This window comes from Hemiscyllium ocellatum, chromosome 19 (genome assembly GCF_020745735.1).
Source record: "Hemiscyllium ocellatum isolate sHemOce1 chromosome 19, sHemOce1.pat.X.cur, whole genome shotgun sequence".
Taxonomy (NCBI): Eukaryota; Metazoa; Chordata; class Chondrichthyes; order Orectolobiformes; family Hemiscylliidae; genus Hemiscyllium; species Hemiscyllium ocellatum.
The window spans coordinates 3,105,606-3,127,139 of record NC_083419.1 but is presented as its reverse complement, the minus strand read 5'-3'; the positions used below and the strand labels follow the sequence as shown (position 1 = coordinate 3,127,139).

The window sequence follows — 21,534 nt, the reverse complement described above, 5'->3', positions numbered from 1 at the left end:
AAACCTGTGCAATCTACCAGCTTGAAAGGTGATGACAGCACATACATGGACGCATCACAATTTGCTAACTTCCCTGCAAGTCTTTGTCTCCTGACATGAAACTATGTCAATGTTCCTTCATTGTTATAGAGTCATAGAGATGTGCAGCATGGAAACAGACCCTTCGGTCCAACCTGTCCATGCCATCCAGCTATCTCAACCCTATCTAGTCCCACCTGTCAGCACCTGGCCTATATCCCTCCAAACCCCTCCTATTTATTTATCCACCCAGATGCTTTTAACATGTTGCAATTGTACCAGCCTCCTCCGCTTCCTCCGGCAGCTTATTCCATACACGTACTATCCTCTGTGTGAAAAAGTTGCCCCTTAGGTCTCTTTTATATCTTTCCCCTGTCACCCTAAACCGATGCCCTCTAGTTCTGAACCCTCCCACCTCAGGGAAAAGACTTTGTCTATTGATCCTATCCATGCCCATCATGATTTTGTAAATTTCTATGAGGTCACCCCTCAGCCTCCGACACTCTAAGGCAAACAGCCCTAACCTGTTCAACCTGTCCCTAAAGCTCAAATCCTCCAATCCTGGCAATATCCTTGTAACTCTTTTCTGAACCCTTTCAAGTTTCTCACCATCTTTCCGATTGCTATGTCAAAATCCTGAAGAGCATTGTCAGTGTATCTACTCCCAAAGGACTCTAGTGATTTAGCAGTCATGGTTTGGTTTGTAATTGTGAAGGGTGTGAATTGTTTAATAATTTACACCAAAGATAGATAGCCCCTCCTCTCAGCCACTTGGAGTCGAATTGAAAGAATAAATTTGGTAAAAACAAAATGTGCATGACAAATGTGAAAGAATGCTGGGAATATTTGGGTTGAGCAACATCTCGTAGTGAAGCCAAGAGCGTGACGAGCATGAAAACCTTTCCAGTAGTTTGTTTGTAGAATTGTTCATACCCTTTTTCTCCATGCCAACAGGACAAAGATCAGAAAGGGGCAAAGCTTGCTTATGTTGTACCTACCATCCCGTCCAGAAGATTGGCCAGTACATCAGATATTGATGAGAGAGAAATTAGGTAAAATCCTCCTGATAAACATTGTATTACTTCAGTATGTCGTTCCTCCCCCTTTTTGTGTACTCAGCTGAGTTGGTTGCTTCACAGAGATTCTGCAAGTACCTTAGTACGTAGTAGTTCTTACACACGGCGACGCTGGGAAGAAGATCTGAAGAGGAAAGAAATCAACCATGCATCCACCAGCGAGGGGTCAGCTACGCAAAATGCTGCTGTCACCAGTGTCGTGCCTGGTTATCAAAGGAGGTAAGTGGAAGTTCTACAGACAATTTGTAGTTGTTGATTATGGAAACAAGTTAGAGGACAGCAAAGATCACAACACCAGCCTGTTGTCATCACAGTCACTGATTTTTGACTGTTTTATTGTCCCTAAGCATTGAAGTAGGCCCATATGCATTAATGGCGAGTAAATATGGCCTTGTGTTGTGCTTGAGAAGTATGTACTGAATCCAGCACATCAGTTTTCATCCTTGTATGTTCAATGTTGCATTTATACCAATGTGTTTGAGAATGAAGGATGTGTTGATGGCCTTGGGGCCCTACTGTTATCACCCTGATTGCCGCATCGTTGCTTGTTATGACTGCAGACTGGCACCGTATGGGTAATCAGACATTCTTTTGCCCTGTTGACAGGCAAGGTACCTGAGCACAGGTAGTGTGTGCAAGATCAGTATTTATGCGCTGTTTCTGCGTGCAGTTTCCTTTGATTCATTTTCCCCTGTAATCCTAACACTACCCCAACAAAGAAAAGGCAGAGGAGTGACCCACATTTTATCTTTGGTGTCAGCTTCAAAGGTATCTCTCTGTTTAGTGCTGCATTTTGCGTTGTGCACAAAAATAATGGGTCCTTGATGGTTGTTCTTCCAATTTATGCAATTTTACTGGTGCTATCTAGAAAATTAGACAGATGTATAAAGCCTGTGTCCAAAAACATGGAGGTGATAGCAATTCTCAAATACAAATGAGAGATTTGTTCTTGAACTTGCCTGTAATTTGATATTCATCTTTAAAAGATGAGTGCTACAGTTTACGGGTGACAAATCTGTTACTTTTGTTCTGCTGTTGTGTTCGTCGTATCAAAAGAGGAGCAGTCATCTTCACCAACCGACCATTTTGATAACCATATTTATACACCCGGGCTTCTGAAAGAATGACCGTCATGCGACATTAGTGGTGCTCAGTGATTTGGCCCTTTAGCACATTCTGAGAGATGGGCCACCATGTTGGTCAATGCGAGGCCATCCATTTTGGTTGGAGTAACGGCAAAATAGGCTATTATTTAAATGGTGAAAATTTGCAACATGCTGCTGTAAAGGGGCACCTGACTTTCTTTGTGCCTGAATCTCGGAACGTTGGCTTGCACGTGCAGCAGGTAATTAAGAAGGCTAGAGGGATGGAAGTTAAAATTGGGAAGTTATTGCTGTCAATGTTTAAGATGCTGTGTTCAGTTTTGGTCTCCTTGATAAAGGATGTACTGGCACTGGAGGGAGTGCAGATATAGTTCACTCGGTTGACTCTGAAATTGAGAGGGTTGGCTTATGAGAGATTGAGTAGACTGGGAATCTACTCAATTGGAATCTACCAGAATGAGGGGCAGTTTTATAGAAACAAAATTATCAATCAAATAGATAAGATAGAAGCAGGGAGGCTGTCTCCACTGGCGGATGAAGCTAGAACTAGAGGGCATGGCCTCAAAATAAGGTGAAACAGATGGAAGTCTGAGTTGAGGAGGAGCCTCTTGACCCAAAGGATTGTGAATCAGTGGAATTGCCTGCCCAGTGAAGCAATTGAGGCTTCCTCATTGTTTTTAAGGCAAAGATAGACTTTTGCACAATAAAGGATTTAAGGATTATGTTAGCGGGCGGTAAGTAGTGCCGAGTCCATGAAAAGATCAGCCATGATCTTACTGAATGGTGGAGCAGGTCCGAGGAGTTCAATGGCCAACTCCTCATATTTCTTTGTCCTTAGGTTCTTGTTGGAGTAATTGGACTGACTAAGGTATCACTATTGATACTGTGTACATGTACCAAGACGAACTTGGTAAAGTACCACAAACAGACCTCTGAACACAAAAGTCATTGAATAAAAGTGCATGTGCATGAAATTAACTGCATGATAGAAGGCAAATGAGTGTGAAGTGTGTTATTTGGACAGGAGGATGGTTTATAGTGGAGTGAACCAGGGTTCGTGTCAGAACCCTGCTCTTCCCGATGGATACTACTGACCTAGGGCTTGGTGTACTGACTACGATTGCAAATTTGTGGATAGTTGGAAACTGAAATATTGTGAATCACCAAGAGACTGTAGATTATGATGGGTGGACATATTTAAAACAGAAAAATATGAAATTTATTCATATTTGTAGGAAAAATGCAGCAGGATACAAAGTAAGGGCATATCTTTTAACGGGCACCTGGGTGTTTAATGTGCCTAATCACTGAAGTTTCTGGACTAGTTCAGAGGTTAATGCATGGAGTGTCCAGAGCAATGTCAGTGGTTGCAAGGAGTACAAAAGCAAGAACATTTTGTTAAATTCTCAATAGGATTATTGCATCCAGTTCTGAGCACCACACTTGAGGACATAAAGGTGCAGAAAAGAACTGTTGGAAGGGCTCAAGATGTGAGTAATTTGAGGTATCTTGAAAGATTGGTGAATCTGACTTTTTTTCCTGGAAAGGAGAATTTGATAAATGTTTTCAAAACCATGATAGATCTGGAGGGAGCAGATAAGGAAAAGCTTCAAGAATTGAGGATGAGAAAACAGATTTCTTGTAACTGGGCAAAGAAGCAGTGATGACTTGAGGAAAGCCTTCTCAGACAGAGGGGCAATTCTGAGAGGGAAGGGAATGGCATGAGGTGACCACCTTCAGTCAGTCAGCACCGACTGGGTGTGCTAAATGGCCTTCCTCTACAATTGCAAAGTATATTTGTCCAAAGCAATTTTTGTCTTTTGCTGTCCAGTCTCATCAAATGTTACAAATAGTTTTTGTAGCTTGTCATTCATTTAACATCTTTGCTTGCATTTTTAAGACGTTTTGGTTTGCATTTTACATTTTGCATGTGGCATGTATTCCTGTTGCTTTTATAATTTTTTTTCTAATTGTTTTGATGTGCTCTCTTGCTTGGTATGCATGCAGTAATTCGTATCTGCTAGCAATAGGCAGAAGTAACAGTGCCAGAGATCTCCCAACCAGCTCTTCCTCAGCCATCAGCTTGGATCCTACTAATACCAAGCCTAGGCCACCATCTTCAACTCAGTACTCATCTTACAGCATCTACAAAAGGTATAACGTTGAGCTATTTGAAAAGAGCATCTCCTTAGTTTGGCTACAATGCTTTTCTCCTGTGCGCTTCATGTTCACTCTTGGTGCATGTGTGTGTGTGTCCGAATGTTACTGCATTTTCATTGTTGTTTTGTCATACTATATAAAAAATGAATACATTATAATATAAAATATAGGCACATTAGTTTGTGGTTGGATAACTTCATCGTTTCTGTATAAGTTTTAATGTTTAAGTCCTGTCTTCAGAAGAAAAGCCTGGAAATAAGTTTTGCCCCCACATGAAATCTGCAAAGCATGGTTAGTGTACCAGACATAGATGCTTCTGCTTTATTGGAGGGATTGTTGTCCAGTGGTCACTTGATTTCCCCCCCCCCCCCCCCCCCCCCACTCTTCTCACACTGAATTTTGTAAGGATTAATTTTACATTTGTGTGTTTTTTGGTCTGTTGTATCTGTTATAAAATTTTGTTTGTGGATGGCCATGATTTGTGTATTGTTGAGGGGGGGGAGGGGGGGGGGGTGCGGTTTGATGTTTGCAATTTGTGAGAAAGAGGGAATTTGTTAAACTGACTTGACCTTTTGTACAAGAAGCTGCTGAGAGTCAGATATAACCTTGCCAATAATTTGTTTGGCTTGTTCTGCGTTTCCATTGCAATTTTGCATCTTAGTCATCACAGTGGTAAGTATGCTGACAGAACTGTTTCTTTATCACCTAGGCCCAGGTTATAATTCTAGCACAGCTACTGAATTGTACTCTTGCCAATTATTTTCAAAAGAAAATTGGGTTAATGCTTGAAAGGAGTAAATGGGTCTGGTTGTGGGCAAACAATGGGGGACTGGGACCAAGAAAATCACCACTCAAAGAACTGGTACAGGCGTATTAGGATAAATGGCCTCATTTTGTGCCACATCATTCTTTGATTCTGTGAAAGTCGCTAATGGGCATTTTAGTATGCATGTGGTGGCTTCCGTCCATGCACTGTACATGTTTGATGGAGTTAACACTGGGCTGGCTTTTAGTATTCCTAGAACATTTGAATTCCTGGGAAAGGTGCTTGAAGGAAATCTAGTCAAGATTTTGTCGTAAGTATCCCAAAAAAACCTTGTTTTTTCCATCCATTTAAATTATTGCTCAGAATGTAGGGTTCCCTGTCACGAGATAATCAAAGCTCCCAGCTAGATGCTTCTCTTACCACCATATCCTGATGAACAGTGTACCCATGAACAGGCAAATCTGCCCCAGTGATTGCTTCATATGCAGATGTTCCTTGCTACATATTCAAAGTTTCATTGCTGCCTGCTTTTTATCACTATTTGCTGCAGGAGCAAACAGAAAAATTTGAACTGTTCTGGAATGTAAACTTCAAATCTGTTGACAATTATTTAAATTAATATGTTTTGGTCATCTGCCAATTGCCTGAACCTTCCAAACATTGAATTATTGGCACTCCTCTGTCCAATTTTCATGTTTGAGTGACCTTTTAAAAACTTTGTCAGATCCTTCCCAAGTATTTTCTGACCTTTTCATAAACACCATGGTTGAAATAGGTATGTTCTGTCCTTATTTAAAAAAAAGGTTTTGCGTGAAACTTATTTGCCCAAATCCAATTTGATTCTTAATCTTAAAACCACTTCATGGTATGTTTGTCAAATTTCAGCTTCCTTTCCTCCTGAAATCTTTTTGTTTTGTTAAATGGATAGTTTGAAGAAGAATTAATGTCTACCTGACAACTTTGCAATTTGAGATATTGGGGTTGGAAAGATTGTCGGGCTTGCTTTTCCAATGTCATGCAAATTAGTCAGGCAGCAACATCAAGAATATGTTCCAAGGATAACTTATTACCCATAAACCTACCATTGAAAACAAGTCCTCCTATTGAAAATCAAATAGGATATGTTGGTACATTTCCATATGTGGTTTTGTTAAATGTGTTTGACTCTTGAAACTTTTCCATAACTACCTCTCCCAGTCCTTATTTCTCACGGACTAACCATTGTTTACACTTGAGGTCAAATTGTTTCCCTTGTGTTATGGAGAGTTGAACTTCAGTAACTGCTCATAGTCTAAAACCTGGATACAGTGAAATTTCTTGCCAAACTTGGAAGACAGAAATCTTCAACAGAATCTACTTGCTGTGTTTAAGTTGGTCTTCCGAAACATGTGTGGGCTTGGACAAGTTTTTAATTAAAATTCTCTTGAATCCTGTCTCCATTTTGAAATGTTCCTGAAGAATAATAAATTACTCCCACTGGGACAGACTGAAACACAATTGTGCAAGCTTTTACAAAACTTCGGATAGGCACGGCTCTTGGCTCAATTTGTTGTACAGAATTTAATATTCCATACAGCTTGAAATAATGTTTCTATGCCCCTCTGATTAAGTTAACGTGCTTTGAGAATCTTTTAAACGTTGTTGATGAGTACAACTGTGCATGAATGTGTATGCATGAGAGCAACAATATTCTTTAAACCACCCTACCGAACAGGCAGGTGAGAAAATTTTGGAATTGCGTGTTGTTTGATTTCAGTTTTTTAACAGTACAAATGGTGTTCCACTTAGTTTTGGCTAGGGTGGTCCCTTCTATGTCTATATTTATTTTTTAAAAAGTTAAAACATGGAGTATGGTATGTAGAATTTTCACCTATCATTCTGTTTATTGGCACATTTAATTGTCAGGAAGAATTTCGCTGTTACTTGAAAATAGTTCCCTTGCATACAATCTATGTTTGACATTGACATGCAGCAAACATTTGATGAACCGTTGTCCTCACTTTGCTTTTTCCCTTCAGTAGTTCTTTTGGTAGAAGGAAAGAGGATTTGATCAGTCCTATTCAAAGTGCCATTTCAACCAACACCATTGCAACCATTACCTCATCAAGCAGCCTGCAGCCTGTTCCCAGGAGCACTGCATCCACACCATCTGGCAGGTAAAGCAAGTTAACTGCAGAGATTTAACAGGATGGTTTTTAGTTTTATTTTTATTCCCCTTTTATGTTGTATGTTTTCTCTCCTTTGTATGTCTTAAGGATGGTAAATTTATACATGCATTTGTCATTTGTAAAGAGTCAATATATTGGAATTTTGGCCATTGGCTGGTGTTATTTTTGCACATTGAAACTGTTGACTCAAATATTACATTCTTGTCTCTGGACCCTAATTCAGTCTTCAAGATTTGAAAATTATTTGAAGGGCTATGAACAACCTCGAGCAAAGCTGATGTTTGTGGACCCTAGATTGGCCTTCAGAAGGTGGTGAAGTCGAACCACTGTAGTTTGTAGACCCACCCAAAGTGCTGTTAACAAAGAAATTCAGGGATTTTGACACTAATAGAAGCAAAGATTATAGTTCCAAGTCAGGATGTTGTGCAAGGGGAACTTGCAGGTGATGGTGCATTTCCCATTTATTGCTTGGCCTTCTAGATGGTGATTGTAGGTTTGGAAGACAGTTAAATAATCCAAAGTGCACCTTGGACCTGGGGCGCACTGGGGACTGTGTGACCGTTGAAGATGGTAACTATGGTGTTGAACAAGTCTTGAGTGGACATAATGAGGATATAATCTAAGGTAATGTCTAGATTTTGGAGTAGTAGTTCCCTCACGTATAAAACGGGTGAGAAGGGATTCATGCGCTTTATTGATTATCTGTTGGAATAATTTGCATTCTGATGCTAGTAAATTACACATCCTGGTAACTCTCAGGTGTCTTTGTGACTCAATTGATATGAAATGTTTTGTAATATGTGGGTTAATACATTATACTTGTTTCTCCTTCTATTGTAGCATAACTTCTTGAAATTGAAAGTGAATTGTCACCTGATCAGTGACAGCATTATTCCAGTGCCACTCCAAACAGTGCAAGGGCTGTACAAGAATTAACTGTTCCTTAAGTGTGTGCAAACATGAAATATTTCAGACCAGGCTAGGAAGCTGAGCATATTTAAACATATTCCTAAAAGTATTATTTGTCATGTTACAGTAAAATGTTGGAAAAAGATCAGTGAACCCACCTGAAGTTGAAGATGGGTCACCATTTCAGGTGTAGGTCATTGTTTGGCACTGCTGAGAAGTCTGAAGCTAAAAGCAGAATCTGTTCTTCTTCCTAGTGTTGCTAGGTCTGTTTTTTCAGCAATTTTTTTTATTTTGCAAGTTCTGTGCTCCTTTTTTCATTTTCTCCTCTCACCAGTCCAGAAGGGAAGATGATTTAATATGGCAATAACGTACCAATCCTCAGCAGACTGTTAATTTGTTTTCTTTGGAAAGAATTAGACTCCCGGATGGTACCAAGATTCTACTCAGCTAATACCTGAGAGAATTCACAGTGTGCACTTTAGACTGCAGAGACAAAATTGACTTAGAGAAATTAAAACTACTTAGACAAAGGCATTAATTGTTCTTAACTTGTAAAACCAATCCTTAAGTCATACAAAATTTGTTTTAAAAAAATAATTTTGGCTGATTTTTAATTTCATGTTTGTTGTGCTTTGCTTATTTCTTGTTTGTGTTGCTGCTTGATATGCTGTAGTACCTCAAATCGGTTCTCGACGGGGGACAATGCAGAAAGAGACAAAGAAAATGTTCCTTCAACGGTTGCTACAACTGGCACTGTCTCTTCAACAGCAGAGGTCAGGGAGAGACGCAGGTGTGTAGTCTTCCTGGTAGTGTTGATGCAGCTTTAGGAACGTGGTTCTTAATTTTATTTTAGAACCTTAAAAATCTTAAGAATTTTTGATCTACATGAACTTAAGTTAATTTCAAGAGTCCACTGATGTGCCACGGTTCCTAAATGTGCATTGTCCAGACTTCTACCACTTTTATTCAGTTGAAGTTCTTTTTACTTGTTTCTTGGGGAGTGTTATAGTACATGATGAGTAGACCACTAAATACAGCTGGTGGGAACAAATGGATTGAATAATGTTAGCTAAATGTAATAATCACGTATATAACATGCATCATAGTTGGGGTAACTATGGAGCCAGTGAAGCTGTGATATTAGATTTTATTTTAATTTTTCAGGAAAAGAAGTGTAGAAAGGAAAAATGCTGCTCAGAGAATACCATAATGTAATAGACTGAGCTTGTCTATGGAAATAGAATTTGATTTGGTCTTAGGCTCGATCGCACTGGCCAGTGGCGCTGTTTCATAATAACTGAGGCAAGTTAGGTGGTGATATCTGACCACTGTATAAATCAATTTTATTTGGTCACATTTGTGAATTCATGCATGGACAGAATCCTAAATTACCATTGTAGTTGTTGAAAGATCAAGGTAATCTTGAGTCCAGGAAATAGGATTTGCTCTGAGCTTTATGTGGTCATTTTTACTGTTTGTTTCTTGTTAATTCCATTCTTGACATGCTCCAAAATAAAATCCTAGAAAGTCAAAGCAACCAAGCTAACTATTTCTTTAGTCCCTTTCTCCAACTCCAATTCACAAAGCACTTCACTGTTATAAGATGTGCCAAGCAATTTGTACATGGCCAAGTACCCCACATTACACTGGCATAATTGTCTGGTAATTGGTGATAGGAATAATTCATTAGTTTTTCCTTATTTCATTGTTGTTTTGACAAAGCTGTAGGCAACCATTATGATGAAACATTGGAGTTTCTTGATTTTTTCGGTTTTTTTCAGAGGAAGGTGTATCTGGGAGTGTAGAAGTACCTGAGGAGAATGTGTAAAGGAGTTGGAGATCCATGTGGAGTAAAAGTGAAAAACAAATTTAAGTAGTTTCCATCCAAGAATATTTTGGGAAATAACACAGGCATAAGCCATACTTATGAAATGAATTTTGTGTCAAAGCTTGTAGGTGTCGCATGTTACAGCCTCGGGTAAGAAGGTTAACTCATGTGTGTTAGCTATTGTAGCTGTCAATGTGGAAATAAATTAGTAAATACTTAGTCTTAGAATGACGAGAGATTAATAAAGGACCAGGCGTGTTTGACCAATTTAGTTACATCTTTTGCAACATTTGCAATGTTTGACGCAAAGAATACAGTGAATGTTGCAAGCCTTGTTAGTTCTTCAGAAATTATTTAATTTATATTCAAGGCAATGCAAATGCCAACGTATAGAAGTATCTGAGGGACAAATGTAAATTTCTCAGAGCAACAGAGGACTTTGTGTAAAGACCTGAATTTGCGATAATATTGATCTCTATTTTCCAACAGTCAGCAAAACCCATTTCCAGGATTGTTAGTCACATATAGTGTCAATACAATTTAGAAATGACTACATTTGGCATGAGCTGACTTTATAAGTGATTTTGGTATTTCTGTGAAAGTTTGTTAAATGTTGACCAGGGCAACAGTCAATGACTTAATATATAAAATCATTTGAGAACTCGGTTAATTCTTCTTTCTGGCCTGCAATGCAAATACTTTGGCATTTGTACGTTTGCAACAAAGTGCTTTGGCATTTGATTTTTTAATTTGTTTGTTCAACTTGGAAAATGGACAGACTGGTTAAGTCATTTCCTCAGTTTATGAACCAAGTCAATTTTTTGTCTTAATTTTTGTTTTAGTTCCCCTCTCTGAATCTGTCACTTGTTCCAATTGTTCTCTTAATTGCTTTTGTTCCCCCTTTTTTTCTTACCCTCTGTTTCCCCTTCCCTTCTCTTTGTTCTCTCTCCATTTTGAAAATCCAGACAACAATTTAATACTAACTAGTAATTTACTGTTTGACATTTTCACCAAAACTTAATTTTGTCCCATCAGAATGTTGGCTCCTTTCGAGATGCGGTGAGCTGGACACATGCATGCTTTTATGGCTATTAATTTTGGTTTGTGATTTTCAAGAGTTGGACTTTTAGAATGTAACCAAAAATTTAGAACTACTTCACTATCCAAAAGTTCTGATATAAACGGAAAACAATTGGCATGCTTCCTTTTCTTTCCTTTAACTTTTCCTGTATGACAGTTGAACATTGCAATACATTTGTGATTTGATTTGATGCTGAGGACCACCATAAGGTTGACACATTCTAAGTTATCACACTTTTTAACAGAATCAGTATTAAATATGTGAGTTGAGCACTTTCAGTTTGAAGTGGAATCTGAGTGTATGTTCCACGTTAATTTCTCATCAAACACCTCGAATGGTGGGTTGGTTTGGAAAACCCAGAGTACAAAAAAAAATTGTGCCAATAATTAATGCCGTAATTAGCAAGGTCATAGCTTTTCTGTAGACCTCCATCTTGCCACAGTATTCTCATTTCAAGTTGTTTAACATTTCAAAAATCTTAGTCATCTCTGGCTTGAATTTGCTCAATGACTAAGTATTCACAGCTGTCTGGGGTAAAGAATTCCAATGATCCTCCATGTACAGAAAGTTTTTCTCCTACCTTCTCTATTACTGATTTCTTTTGACCTTTGGATATCCAGCCAAGGTTCCTCCTGACGTTCCTTACAATTTCCCTTGGTGTAGTTGATGTGTTGCACCGTATGGTCCCTTGAAGATTTTTGTGTATGCTCTCATCTTCAAAGGGGCTGCTTATGTCTGACCCATTTGTATCCTGTATCATGGCTTCTGGCCAATCTAAAAGTAATGTTTTAAAGTAATAAAACACTATGTTAATGCTTTATAATTCTTATCTATATGGGCCCACAGTATTCACTTTTTCTTTAGGACAATTCACTGATCCCAGACCACTGAGCCTTTGCAATTTCATCAAGGCTGGTAAAACTCTCTCTGGGGAGAGAGGCCAAGCCAGTGACCAGCTATTTGTAACTAAGATCTTCGGCAATGCAGTAAGACGTTCTCCATCTGGACATTGCAATCCCTTTATTGTAAAAGATAATATCATTTGTTTTCCTGGTTGTTTGCTGTATCGACCCATTCCCTTTGTGATTTGTGAGCAAGGAGACTCCAGTCTTGCTGAAGGCCGACATTTCCCAGTCTTACTGTTTTGATGGAAAGACTGGAACAGCACAAAATAAAATTCTTGCAGTTTTTAAAATAATTTCTAACCATTTAGTTGTTCAAGGAAGGGTAAAGTTTGTCCAGGACTGTTGTGCGTCTCAATGTTGAATCATTGAAACAATGAGGGATGTCGCACATCTCACAAAAACATATATTGCAGAAAATTAATGAGCATGCCTTACGTTGAATGTTGGTGTGTCATTTAAGCCATGTCACAGCTTGAGTTACTGATATTGGGTGAAATTGAAGGCAGCATCTGGATAGCAGTGTAACAACCATAAACTAAATATCTTCACTCTAGCTCCAAGTTGTAATTCTGAATATGTGTTTTAAGATTGTGTTGTCGGAAAAGTGTACACTGGAACTGAATGGGGAGTTTAAAGCCATTATTTTGAGAGCAACCTGCTCAGGAGATCCACTTTTATGGTAATGAATACGTATCTTATCTTAAAATACATATCTTAATGCTTCAAATTAAGAGGCAGTTGTCATCCTTAATGTGGGTGTACGATTTTGGTTAAATAAAAATGTGTTAATTTTTCAGATAGGATTTATTGTTTCCGACCATTTGAATATTTCACTCTGGAGTTGTTAAACTGGTTTCACATGATTTTAGACTTATGATATTATCCAGCTTGGATCATGAAAAAATGAGATTAGATTAGATTACTTAGTGTGGAAACAGGCCCTTCGGCCCAACAAGTCCACACCGACCCGCCGAAGCGCAACCCACCCAGTCCCCTACATTTACCCCTTACCTAACACTACGGGCAATTTAGCATGGCCAATTCACCTGACCGGCACATCTTTGGACTGTGGGAGGAAACCGGAGCACCCGGAGGAAACCCACGCAGACACGGAGAATGTGCAAACTCCACACAGTCAGTCGCCTGAGGTGGGAATTGAACCCGGGACTCTGGCGCTGTGAGGCAGCAGTGCTAACCACTGTACCATAAGGTGTTCTTATGTGGTTAACATCATGGGTTTCAAGAGCCGTAACGTGACAAGTGTTCCATGTTTGGAACTTTCAAATTGCTAAAGACAATAATCAAAGGAGTAGAATGAAAGAAGATGAAATAAAGGAAGTAAGATTTGGAATATGGGAGAAAGTTTGATTGTATGTATTTCCATGGAGCTGCCATGTGATTTTGAGGATGAAAATAAGGTTATGGAAGAATCTGTAAATGAGAGTGATTGTTGACTGAAGCGTTTAAGACATGGACAATGTTTGGAAGTTATCTTTGGGATGACGCTGAGGAGCAGCAATAGGCCATATGGCCCCTTCAAGCTTTCTCTGCCTTTGAGTAAGAGAGGAGCAATAGCAGGAGGTTGCGATGAGTTTGGAAAAATGTGGAAAATAGCACTCTGGAGAAATAAGTATGGTTATGAAGCCATAGATGAGTTTACAGGCAAAGCTGCAGAACTTGAAGCAGATGATTATGATTGGCTGCATTGAAATTTAGGTCTAGACTCTACGTTTTTCAACCTCTGAACAGCAGGGGAGGAGAACTGAGTGAAGAACTTCAGTTTTTAGTCAGTACCCAGGAAATAACATCAGTTCTGTTGTAACTGTACCTCTTAAATTGGGTAGGAAATGGGGCAACACAAGTTCACAGACTTGAAGGTTTGGGTTAACATTTGTTGGAAGCTCCAAGCCAACAGACGACATCACTGAAAGGCTGCTTAGAAAAATTTAGAGGGACCACAGTTGAACCTTCTGTCACTTATGAAATCAGTCACCTGGAACCAGATAAAGTCATCCAGGGAATAGTTCATGATCATTTCACCAAGGTATCACAGAAGGTAGATGGTGGAGTGGCACTGAACAAGAGTGGCGAATTTTAATCCTTCAGTGAAATTCTACTGTGTGCCCAAACATGGTTGAACAGTGTAGCAAAGAGCACAGGGGAATGAGACTTGGGCTGTGTCTTTGTTTGAAATTTAAATATTAATTTTCTGTACAGAATTTCAACCTTTTTTTTTGGAAGCACAGTGAAATTTACTAAGAGGCTCATCATTTGACATGCTGTATTTTGAAGGATTGTGTAAAATATGAGGGTATTCAAAATATATAATTAGAAAGAAATCTGCTTTGTCATTGCTTCTTGGTCTTATTTTGTGAAATATTTCCAGCATGCTTTAAGGTGATGCATCCATACTTCCATAAAATTAGGTTAGCTTGTATTAGAAATAAAAACACACTGCTGTATGAACTCAGCAGCTCTGGCAGCATCTGTGGAGAGAGAAGCCAAGTTAATGTTTTGTGTCTTTTGTGACTCCGTTCTGAAGAAGTCATAGTGGACTCAAAAAGTTGACACTTTTTCTCCTCAAGGCCTTCTGAGTTTCTCCAGTTTCTGTTTTTATAAGGTTTCCAGCATCCGTTGTATTTTGCTTTTAATTAGTTAGCATTCGTCCCTGGTAGAACTGTGCTCAGCAATGATGGGACGTTGTTTAAACCTACTAGTTGCCCAGAGAAGCTGGCTGGCCTTGACCATTGCAGCTTGGGTCTCCCTGTTAAACAGTTGCTGAAGGCGAATATGCAGTTGCAGCAAACAGTGAGGAAGGTGAATGCTGTGTTAGTCTTGCTTGTGTGAGGATGAATGCAGGAACATCAAAGTCTTGCTTAAATTATTTAGAACCTTGATTAGACTGCATCTTAAGTAAAGTGCTGTAGTTTTGGTTCATGGGAATGTTTTCATCACAGCATGAATGTAACAAATTTTCACCAGAAAAATACAAGTTGTGAGGAAAATACACATCTGGCAGCATCTGTGGAGAGAAAGCAGTGTGGGATGGCACGGTGGCTCAGTGGTTAGCACTGCTGCCTCAGCGCCATGGACCCAGGTTTGATCCCAGCCTCGGGCGACTGACTGTGTGGAGTTTGCACATTCTCACCGTGTCTGCGTGGGTTTCATCCGGGTGCTCCGGTTTCCTCCCACAGTCCAAAGATGTGTAGGTTAGGTGCATTAGTCTGGGGCAAATGTTGAGTAATGGGTTTGGGTGTGATGCTCTTCAGATGGTTGGTGTGGACTTGTTGGGCTGAAGGGCCTGTTTCCACACTGTAGAGGTTATATGATTAATGTTTCAGGTCCAGTTACCCTCCTCCAGAACAGTCCTGAAGATGGTTACTGAACCCGAACGCTAACTCTACGTCCTCTGCACAGATGCTGCCAGACCTGCTGCATTTTTCCTGCAATTTCTGTTTCTCTTTCTGATTTTCAGCATGTGCAGTTCTTTGGGTTTTTTATTAAAGTGTTCACCACAATTGTTCCAGGATGATGAGATAGGGGAGCGAGACCTATATTGTGTAGAATTTTGAAGAATGGATTTGCTCTGAATGAGAGTGATAGACAAAGGAAAGGTGTTACCCTGTTTGTAGCGTCAGAGTAAGAGGATGTGACTTGTTGTTTACTCAGGTTGTGGAATCTTGAGAGTTCTCTACACCGTAGGGCGTGGAAGCATAATCAATGAATCGGTTTAATGTAGAGCTTCATATTTAGAAATGCATCAGTGATATAAAGGGGTGTGTGTGGAAAAAGGCATTGATGTGGATGATCTGCCATGATGATTTTGGGTGGCAGAACAAATTTAATGGAATGAATGGCCAATTGCAACTCCTATGTAACTAAATGAAAAGCTTTAAAATTGGTGTTTAGAAGAATTGGTCCTGGGGATGAAGGGCTCGTAATAATAAGAGCAGTTGAGGACTCTAGGTCTATACTGAATGGAGTTTAGAAGGATAAGTCTGACCTCGTTAAAGAATACTGAGAGACCTGGATAGAGTGGATGTGGAGATGATGTTTCCACTGGGAGGAGAGACTAGAACTAGCATTAGAACATGGGGGCTCAGCCTCAGTGAAGGGATGACCCTTTAAAACTGGGTTGAGGCAGAATTTCTTCAGTCGGGGTGTAAACCAATAGAACTCCTTACCGCCCAAGGCTATGGAAGCCAAATCATTGCATTTAACACAGAAATAAGTAGGTTCTTGATTAGTCAGGGGGTCAAGTGTTACAGGAGAGGGCAGGAAAATGGGGCTGAGAAACATATCAGCCATGATCAAGTGGCAGAGTGGACTAATTCTCTTCCTGTATCTTATGGTTTTATGGCATCATTGAGGACAGATCAGATATGGGTCCCTATCTGATTCCATCCTCTGAAAGAGGCAAATTATCTTGAGGTAAAAGAAGAGACTTTCATAGTCACAGAAGGCAGCATCTCTTAGTCATTTGTAAATGCTCTTGATAAGGTGGCAATGGGTAACAGTCTTAGACCATTTGTCCATGGGTAGTGAGGGTACTCGCACAGTGCAGTCAGTAGAAATTCTGACATGTTGGCCCAATGATCCTGGGAGGATAGCATTGGTCCAAGGCAAGAACTTGTGTGCAATAAGAAAAGGTTGCCCTTTTCTGTTGCAGGTGGACATTGTATTTGTACGGAATGATTAAGTTGGCTTTTATTAGTTCAGAAGTGAAATTTGTCCAGATCTTGAATTTGGAGACATAGATGCCTTCATAATGTGAGAAGTTGTGAATGGAGCTGAGCACTGTCATCATGAGTGAGTATATTGACTTCTGAACTTGATAGAAACCATGTTACTTGTAAATTTGTTGAAGATATGTGGCTCTCGGGCATTGAGGATCTCAGATGGTGGGCCCATCTTTCCAGAGTCTGAGCCTCTGGATTACTAGTCCAGTGACGTCACTGTGCAACCATTTTTGTTCTGTTATCTCATCCCACAGCCACCATGTTCACTGTTCTCTTTAGTTATGGTTTAATTAGTACATTGCAGAATGAGTATATTGACTTCTGAACTTGATAGAAACCATGTTACTTGTAAATTTGTTGAAAATAAGTGGCTCTCGGGCATTGAGGATCTGAGATGGTGGGCCCACCATGTTCAATGTTCTCTTTAGTTATGGTTTAGTGAGTACATTGCAGAAAATGTAGCACGGTTTACTGTCAAATTCATCTTCAGTTCAGAAAACAGTCGCAGAATCAACTCCAATTAGGATTTGATTAATTGTGTGTTTAAAGACAATTTCATCTGATACCAAAATATTTTGAGCCTTTTGCTGATAGGACTGTAGCGTAGTGCAGAATCAAGCATTCCATTTATTACAGAAAATGTTTAGATCAAAAGTATAATCATTTGAGTCAAAATGCTCTTTTTGTGGGGCTGGTTACTTCTGTTCTATGCAGGCAAAAGGTTAAGGGGCCCCTGTTTTAATTCCATGTCTAGAATTGACATGGAGCATGGATATAGGGTTATAGTGTACAGCCAGTTTTTGACTGCGTCATCAACCATGGTAGTGCATGCCAGATATTGCAAGCTTTTCCATTTAATGCTCTGTCTGTGTGTGTTTTTAAATAATTCCTTTTAGATCCAGTGTAATTGTGTGTTTTCTACTTGCACCTTCTGTTGTTGTTGTGCACATACTCACATCTGTAATACAGATGGCTTTCAAGTTAACCCCTTCTTCTAGACTTAACAGTTGACTTGAGTTTAAGGGGTTAAATGTGAATCTTGTGTTTGACTGTGAAGCTTTTAAGTTAGTTTTGTTGGCATTCAAAACAGGGATATTCACTGTCTGAAAGTGTTTAGGTCAATGTAATGTATTAAATAAATGCACAAGGTCAGCGTCTCACCTTTGGAGCTATTGCACATCCCACAATAGTTTAAGCAGATATTCAAGTGTTCTTTGATTTTAAAAATTGTAAGTAGTAGTGAAGTTGAAGGGAATATTTATGATTTTAGAATAAACACAAATGTGAACTATCATTGAGAATCTGCTGACATGCAGGTTAGTAAGTTAATTAAAAATTTCTTCAAACAAATTACAAGACATATTTCCTGACTCAACTCACCTTTTAATTTTAAAGGTCGTATTTAACTCCTGTTCGAGATGAAGAATCTGAGTCACAAAGAAAAGCCAGGTCGAGACAAGCGAGGCAATCAAGGAGGTCAACACAGGTAAGGTTTAGTCACCCCCTCCTTTTTCTTGAACCATCCATCTGAAATGTTCATGTTGCTTTTGCAAGTGGCTGTAAGAGCAGGTCAGAGGCTAGAAATTCTACAGCAAGTAACGTAGCCTCTGTAAAACATGGCCCCAGCCCAGTGTGAAATGAAGCAGCTTCCACTTGCCTGGAAGGATGTGGCTCCAATGACTCTTGAGGAACTTGATAACTTGAAGGGCAAGGCATCCTGTTTGATTGGAATCCCATCTTCCACCTTTGTTTATTTCCTCCACCACTGATGCTGAGTGACAGCAGTGTACCATCTACAGATTGTACTGTGGTGATGATCCTGTTGGTGGTAGTTTAGCCTGAGAGCTTTGAAATCTTTGTTAACGTTCTTGGCTTTGAGATGAATGCTCCAAGCCTCCATAGACTGTTCTTATTTTGGTCAATTTCCTCTTCACCCTCTCTAAAGATTTGACATTCTGTCGAAGTGGAGTGGTCAGAAATAACCACACCACTTCAGCTGAGGCCTCAGCAGTATTTTATAAAGGTAATGTTCCTTTGGTTTAGATACTGTTATGGCATGAGGGATGTTTGAACTATACTGACTGAGTATTGAAAAATACTGTCTTTCAGGGCGTTACACTAACAGACCTACAAGAAGCTGAGAAAACGATTGGGAGAAGTCGCTTAGACCGTCGAACTAGAGAACAGGAAGACAAAGAAAAGGAGGAGAAAGAAAAGCAAGACCGAGAAAAGCAAGAGGACAAGAATCAAGTGGAAATTCATGATGACGATCGACAACGGTTTAGTAAAAACACCGAAGAGGTATTTGGTTTTCATACTCACGCAAGTCCTTCATTTTTCTTGTAGATCAGTAGCATGGATAGTTTCCTTCAGCTTTTTATCAGATCCTCGAGGCACACTATTGTGTCAGTCTATTTATTCTAACTCAAAAAATGGTACACTTTTGCAAGTTAAAGACCCCATTGTTAAATGCAGCATCAGTGGCAGAATCTTCTATCTCTGCATGGTTGTGAAGAAATTTGGAAGAGTGTTGCCGAACTGTCAGTTCCAGAAGGAATGCAGAACAATTTTGTTGCTAAGTGTAAGCCCTGAGGAATTAGGCATAAGGTCCTAGATTTAAAAAAAAATTGTGGCAAAAGGTGGTTGTCCAGGAAACTCTAAGAATTGTGTGGCAATTCTACAATGACTTTGTGTTGCCTGTTGACTTAGCAGTTACAAACGGAATGAAGCAAGTCTGAGTAAGGACTTTCACCTTTTGAGAATGAGATTTTCTGCTTTGTATTCTGGAGCATTTTGTATTAAAATCAGTAAATTTAAACATATTTAAGTACAGGAGACTTGCTGTTATTACTCAGACCTTTTGAGTGTCAGAGTTGGGATGTTATGTTGAGATTGTTCAGTATGTTGGTGAGGCCTCTTCTGGAGTAATATGTCCAGTTCTGGTTTCTTTATCAGAAGGTTATTATGAAGTTGGAGAGGGTTTAGAAGAGATTTACCAGGATGTTGCTGGGAATGGAAGGTTTCAGTTATATGGAAAGGTGAAATAGACTCCGACTTTTATCACTGGAGCACAGGTGATTGAGAGGTGACGTTAGAGGTTTATCAAATATTGAGAGGGTATGGATAGAGTTATTGTCTTTTTTTTGAGAATGGGGTAATTCAAGACTCGGAGGCACGTTTTTAAGGTGAAAGGAGAAACGTTTTTAAAAAAAGAGACTGGAGTAATTCTTTAACATGGTGGTTCTTGTGTAGAATGAACTTCCTGAGGACATGGTGGATGCAGGCACAGTTACAACATTTACAAGACATTTAGTTAAGTACACGGATGGAAAGTTTTGGCGGGATCTGAGCCAGGGGCAAATAGGTGGGACTCGTTTAGTTTGTGATTGTGGTCTGCGTCAACTGGTTGGACTGTTTCTATGCTATATGACTCTATGATTCTAACTTGTGTGCAGATGGAAAGGCTTTCAGTTTGAGGAGACTGCAAGTAATAAAGTCAGGAACAGCGATCTGAAAGTTTGTACTTCCAAGTAAACCTGTTGGACTATAACCTTGTGTTGTAACTTTGTACACCCCAGTCCAACACTGACACCTCCATTATAAAAAGGGAGAACTGAAGAGGACCTAGGCTGCTCAGAGAATGAGGCGAGGAAGCTACAGTTGGTTCTGATGTAATGCAGTAGATTTGTTCTCGTGTAATCCTGTGTTACAGGAAAATTGTGTAATTGCAGCACCATTTAAACTAATGGTGTGGAATTGCAGTATAACCAAGACCTGCTTTAAAAGTTTGCACTTTAGCAACAGTCCCACTTCATGAATGGTGATACAGCAAATTTGTTTTAACAAAACGTGTTGTAGCAGTATTGGAAACCAGAAAATGGCAGAGGAATTGAATCAATACTTTGCATCAGTCTTCACAGGAGATGGTACTGAGCATTCTAGAGTAAATTAAATAATCAAGGCACTAAAAGGATGAAGGTAGAAGACCACTGGATTTCCTGGACTTGATAGGTTACACCCAATGATTTTAAAAGAAGTAGCTATAGAGAATTGAAGCCTGTGTACAGTCAGGGTTCAGTGAAGGGTCCTTTGCACTTTTTGTTGCGCAGTAATAATCTAGATCTGAATGTTGGAGATATGGTCACTAACTTTATGGATCTCACAATAATGAGGAGGAAAACCTTGGACTTCAGGCCATTTACAGGCAGGCTGTTCAAATGGGCAGAACCATGGCAAATATAACTTACTCCTGAAAAGTGTGGTGTTTTTTTTGCGAGAACTAACAAGACAAGGAAATACCTGATGAGTGCAAAGACTTAGAGAACCAGTTGGACTTTACTGCTCATATTCACTGATCATTGAAGACAACAGGTCGATCTTGGTTAAGAAGGCAAATGGAGTCCTTGGCTTTATTAGCCAAGGCATTGAAAACAAGAGCAGGGACATTATGATGGACCTGTGTACATGTTTGTTCGATCACCAGAGTATAGTGTTCAGTTCTGGCCACTGCACAATTGTTGAGAGGATGTCTGCCCTATAATGTGGACTCCAGATCTGCGCGCAGTACGTCAGCTCTGGCCTAGCTAGTGTTTTATGCAGCTCTTCTGTGTTGAGCTTGTTGGGAGCAGGGCAGCCTGAAGAAAGTATCAAAGAGCATTCTGAAAGCTTCAGTAATGCCCCCCAAGACATGAGAGAATCTTGTGTGTGTGATCACTTTATATGCATGCTCTCATTAGGTAAGATGTCACCTCCAAGAATCATACAGTATACATCAATGTAGC

The 21,534-nt window shown here is 39.6% G+C and overlaps 1 protein-coding gene across 5 annotated transcripts in view; it reads left to right on the top strand.

Annotated features, from left to right (window-relative positions):
• The window catches only part of ppp1r12a (protein phosphatase 1, regulatory subunit 12A), a 177,134-nt gene that overhangs the window by 120,168 nt on the left and 35,432 nt on the right, over positions 1-21,534 (top strand). The window contains exons 11-17 of one of the 5 annotated variants that reach the window (XM_060839591.1): positions 973-1,070; positions 1,158-1,313; positions 4,205-4,351; positions 7,145-7,279; positions 8,874-8,990; positions 18,149-18,239; positions 18,863-19,054. In XM_060839591.1, coding sequence (XP_060695574.1) covers positions 973-1,070; positions 1,158-1,313; positions 4,205-4,351; positions 7,145-7,279; positions 8,874-8,990; positions 18,149-18,239; positions 18,863-19,054 — 936 coding nt within the window. Of the gene's footprint in view, positions 1-972; positions 1,071-1,157; positions 1,314-4,204; positions 4,352-7,141; positions 7,280-8,873; positions 8,991-18,148; positions 18,240-18,862; positions 19,055-21,534 lie in introns of all 5 variants that reach the window. The other 4 variants (XM_060839590.1, XM_060839594.1, XM_060839593.1 and 1 more) reach the window with 4 other exon arrangements.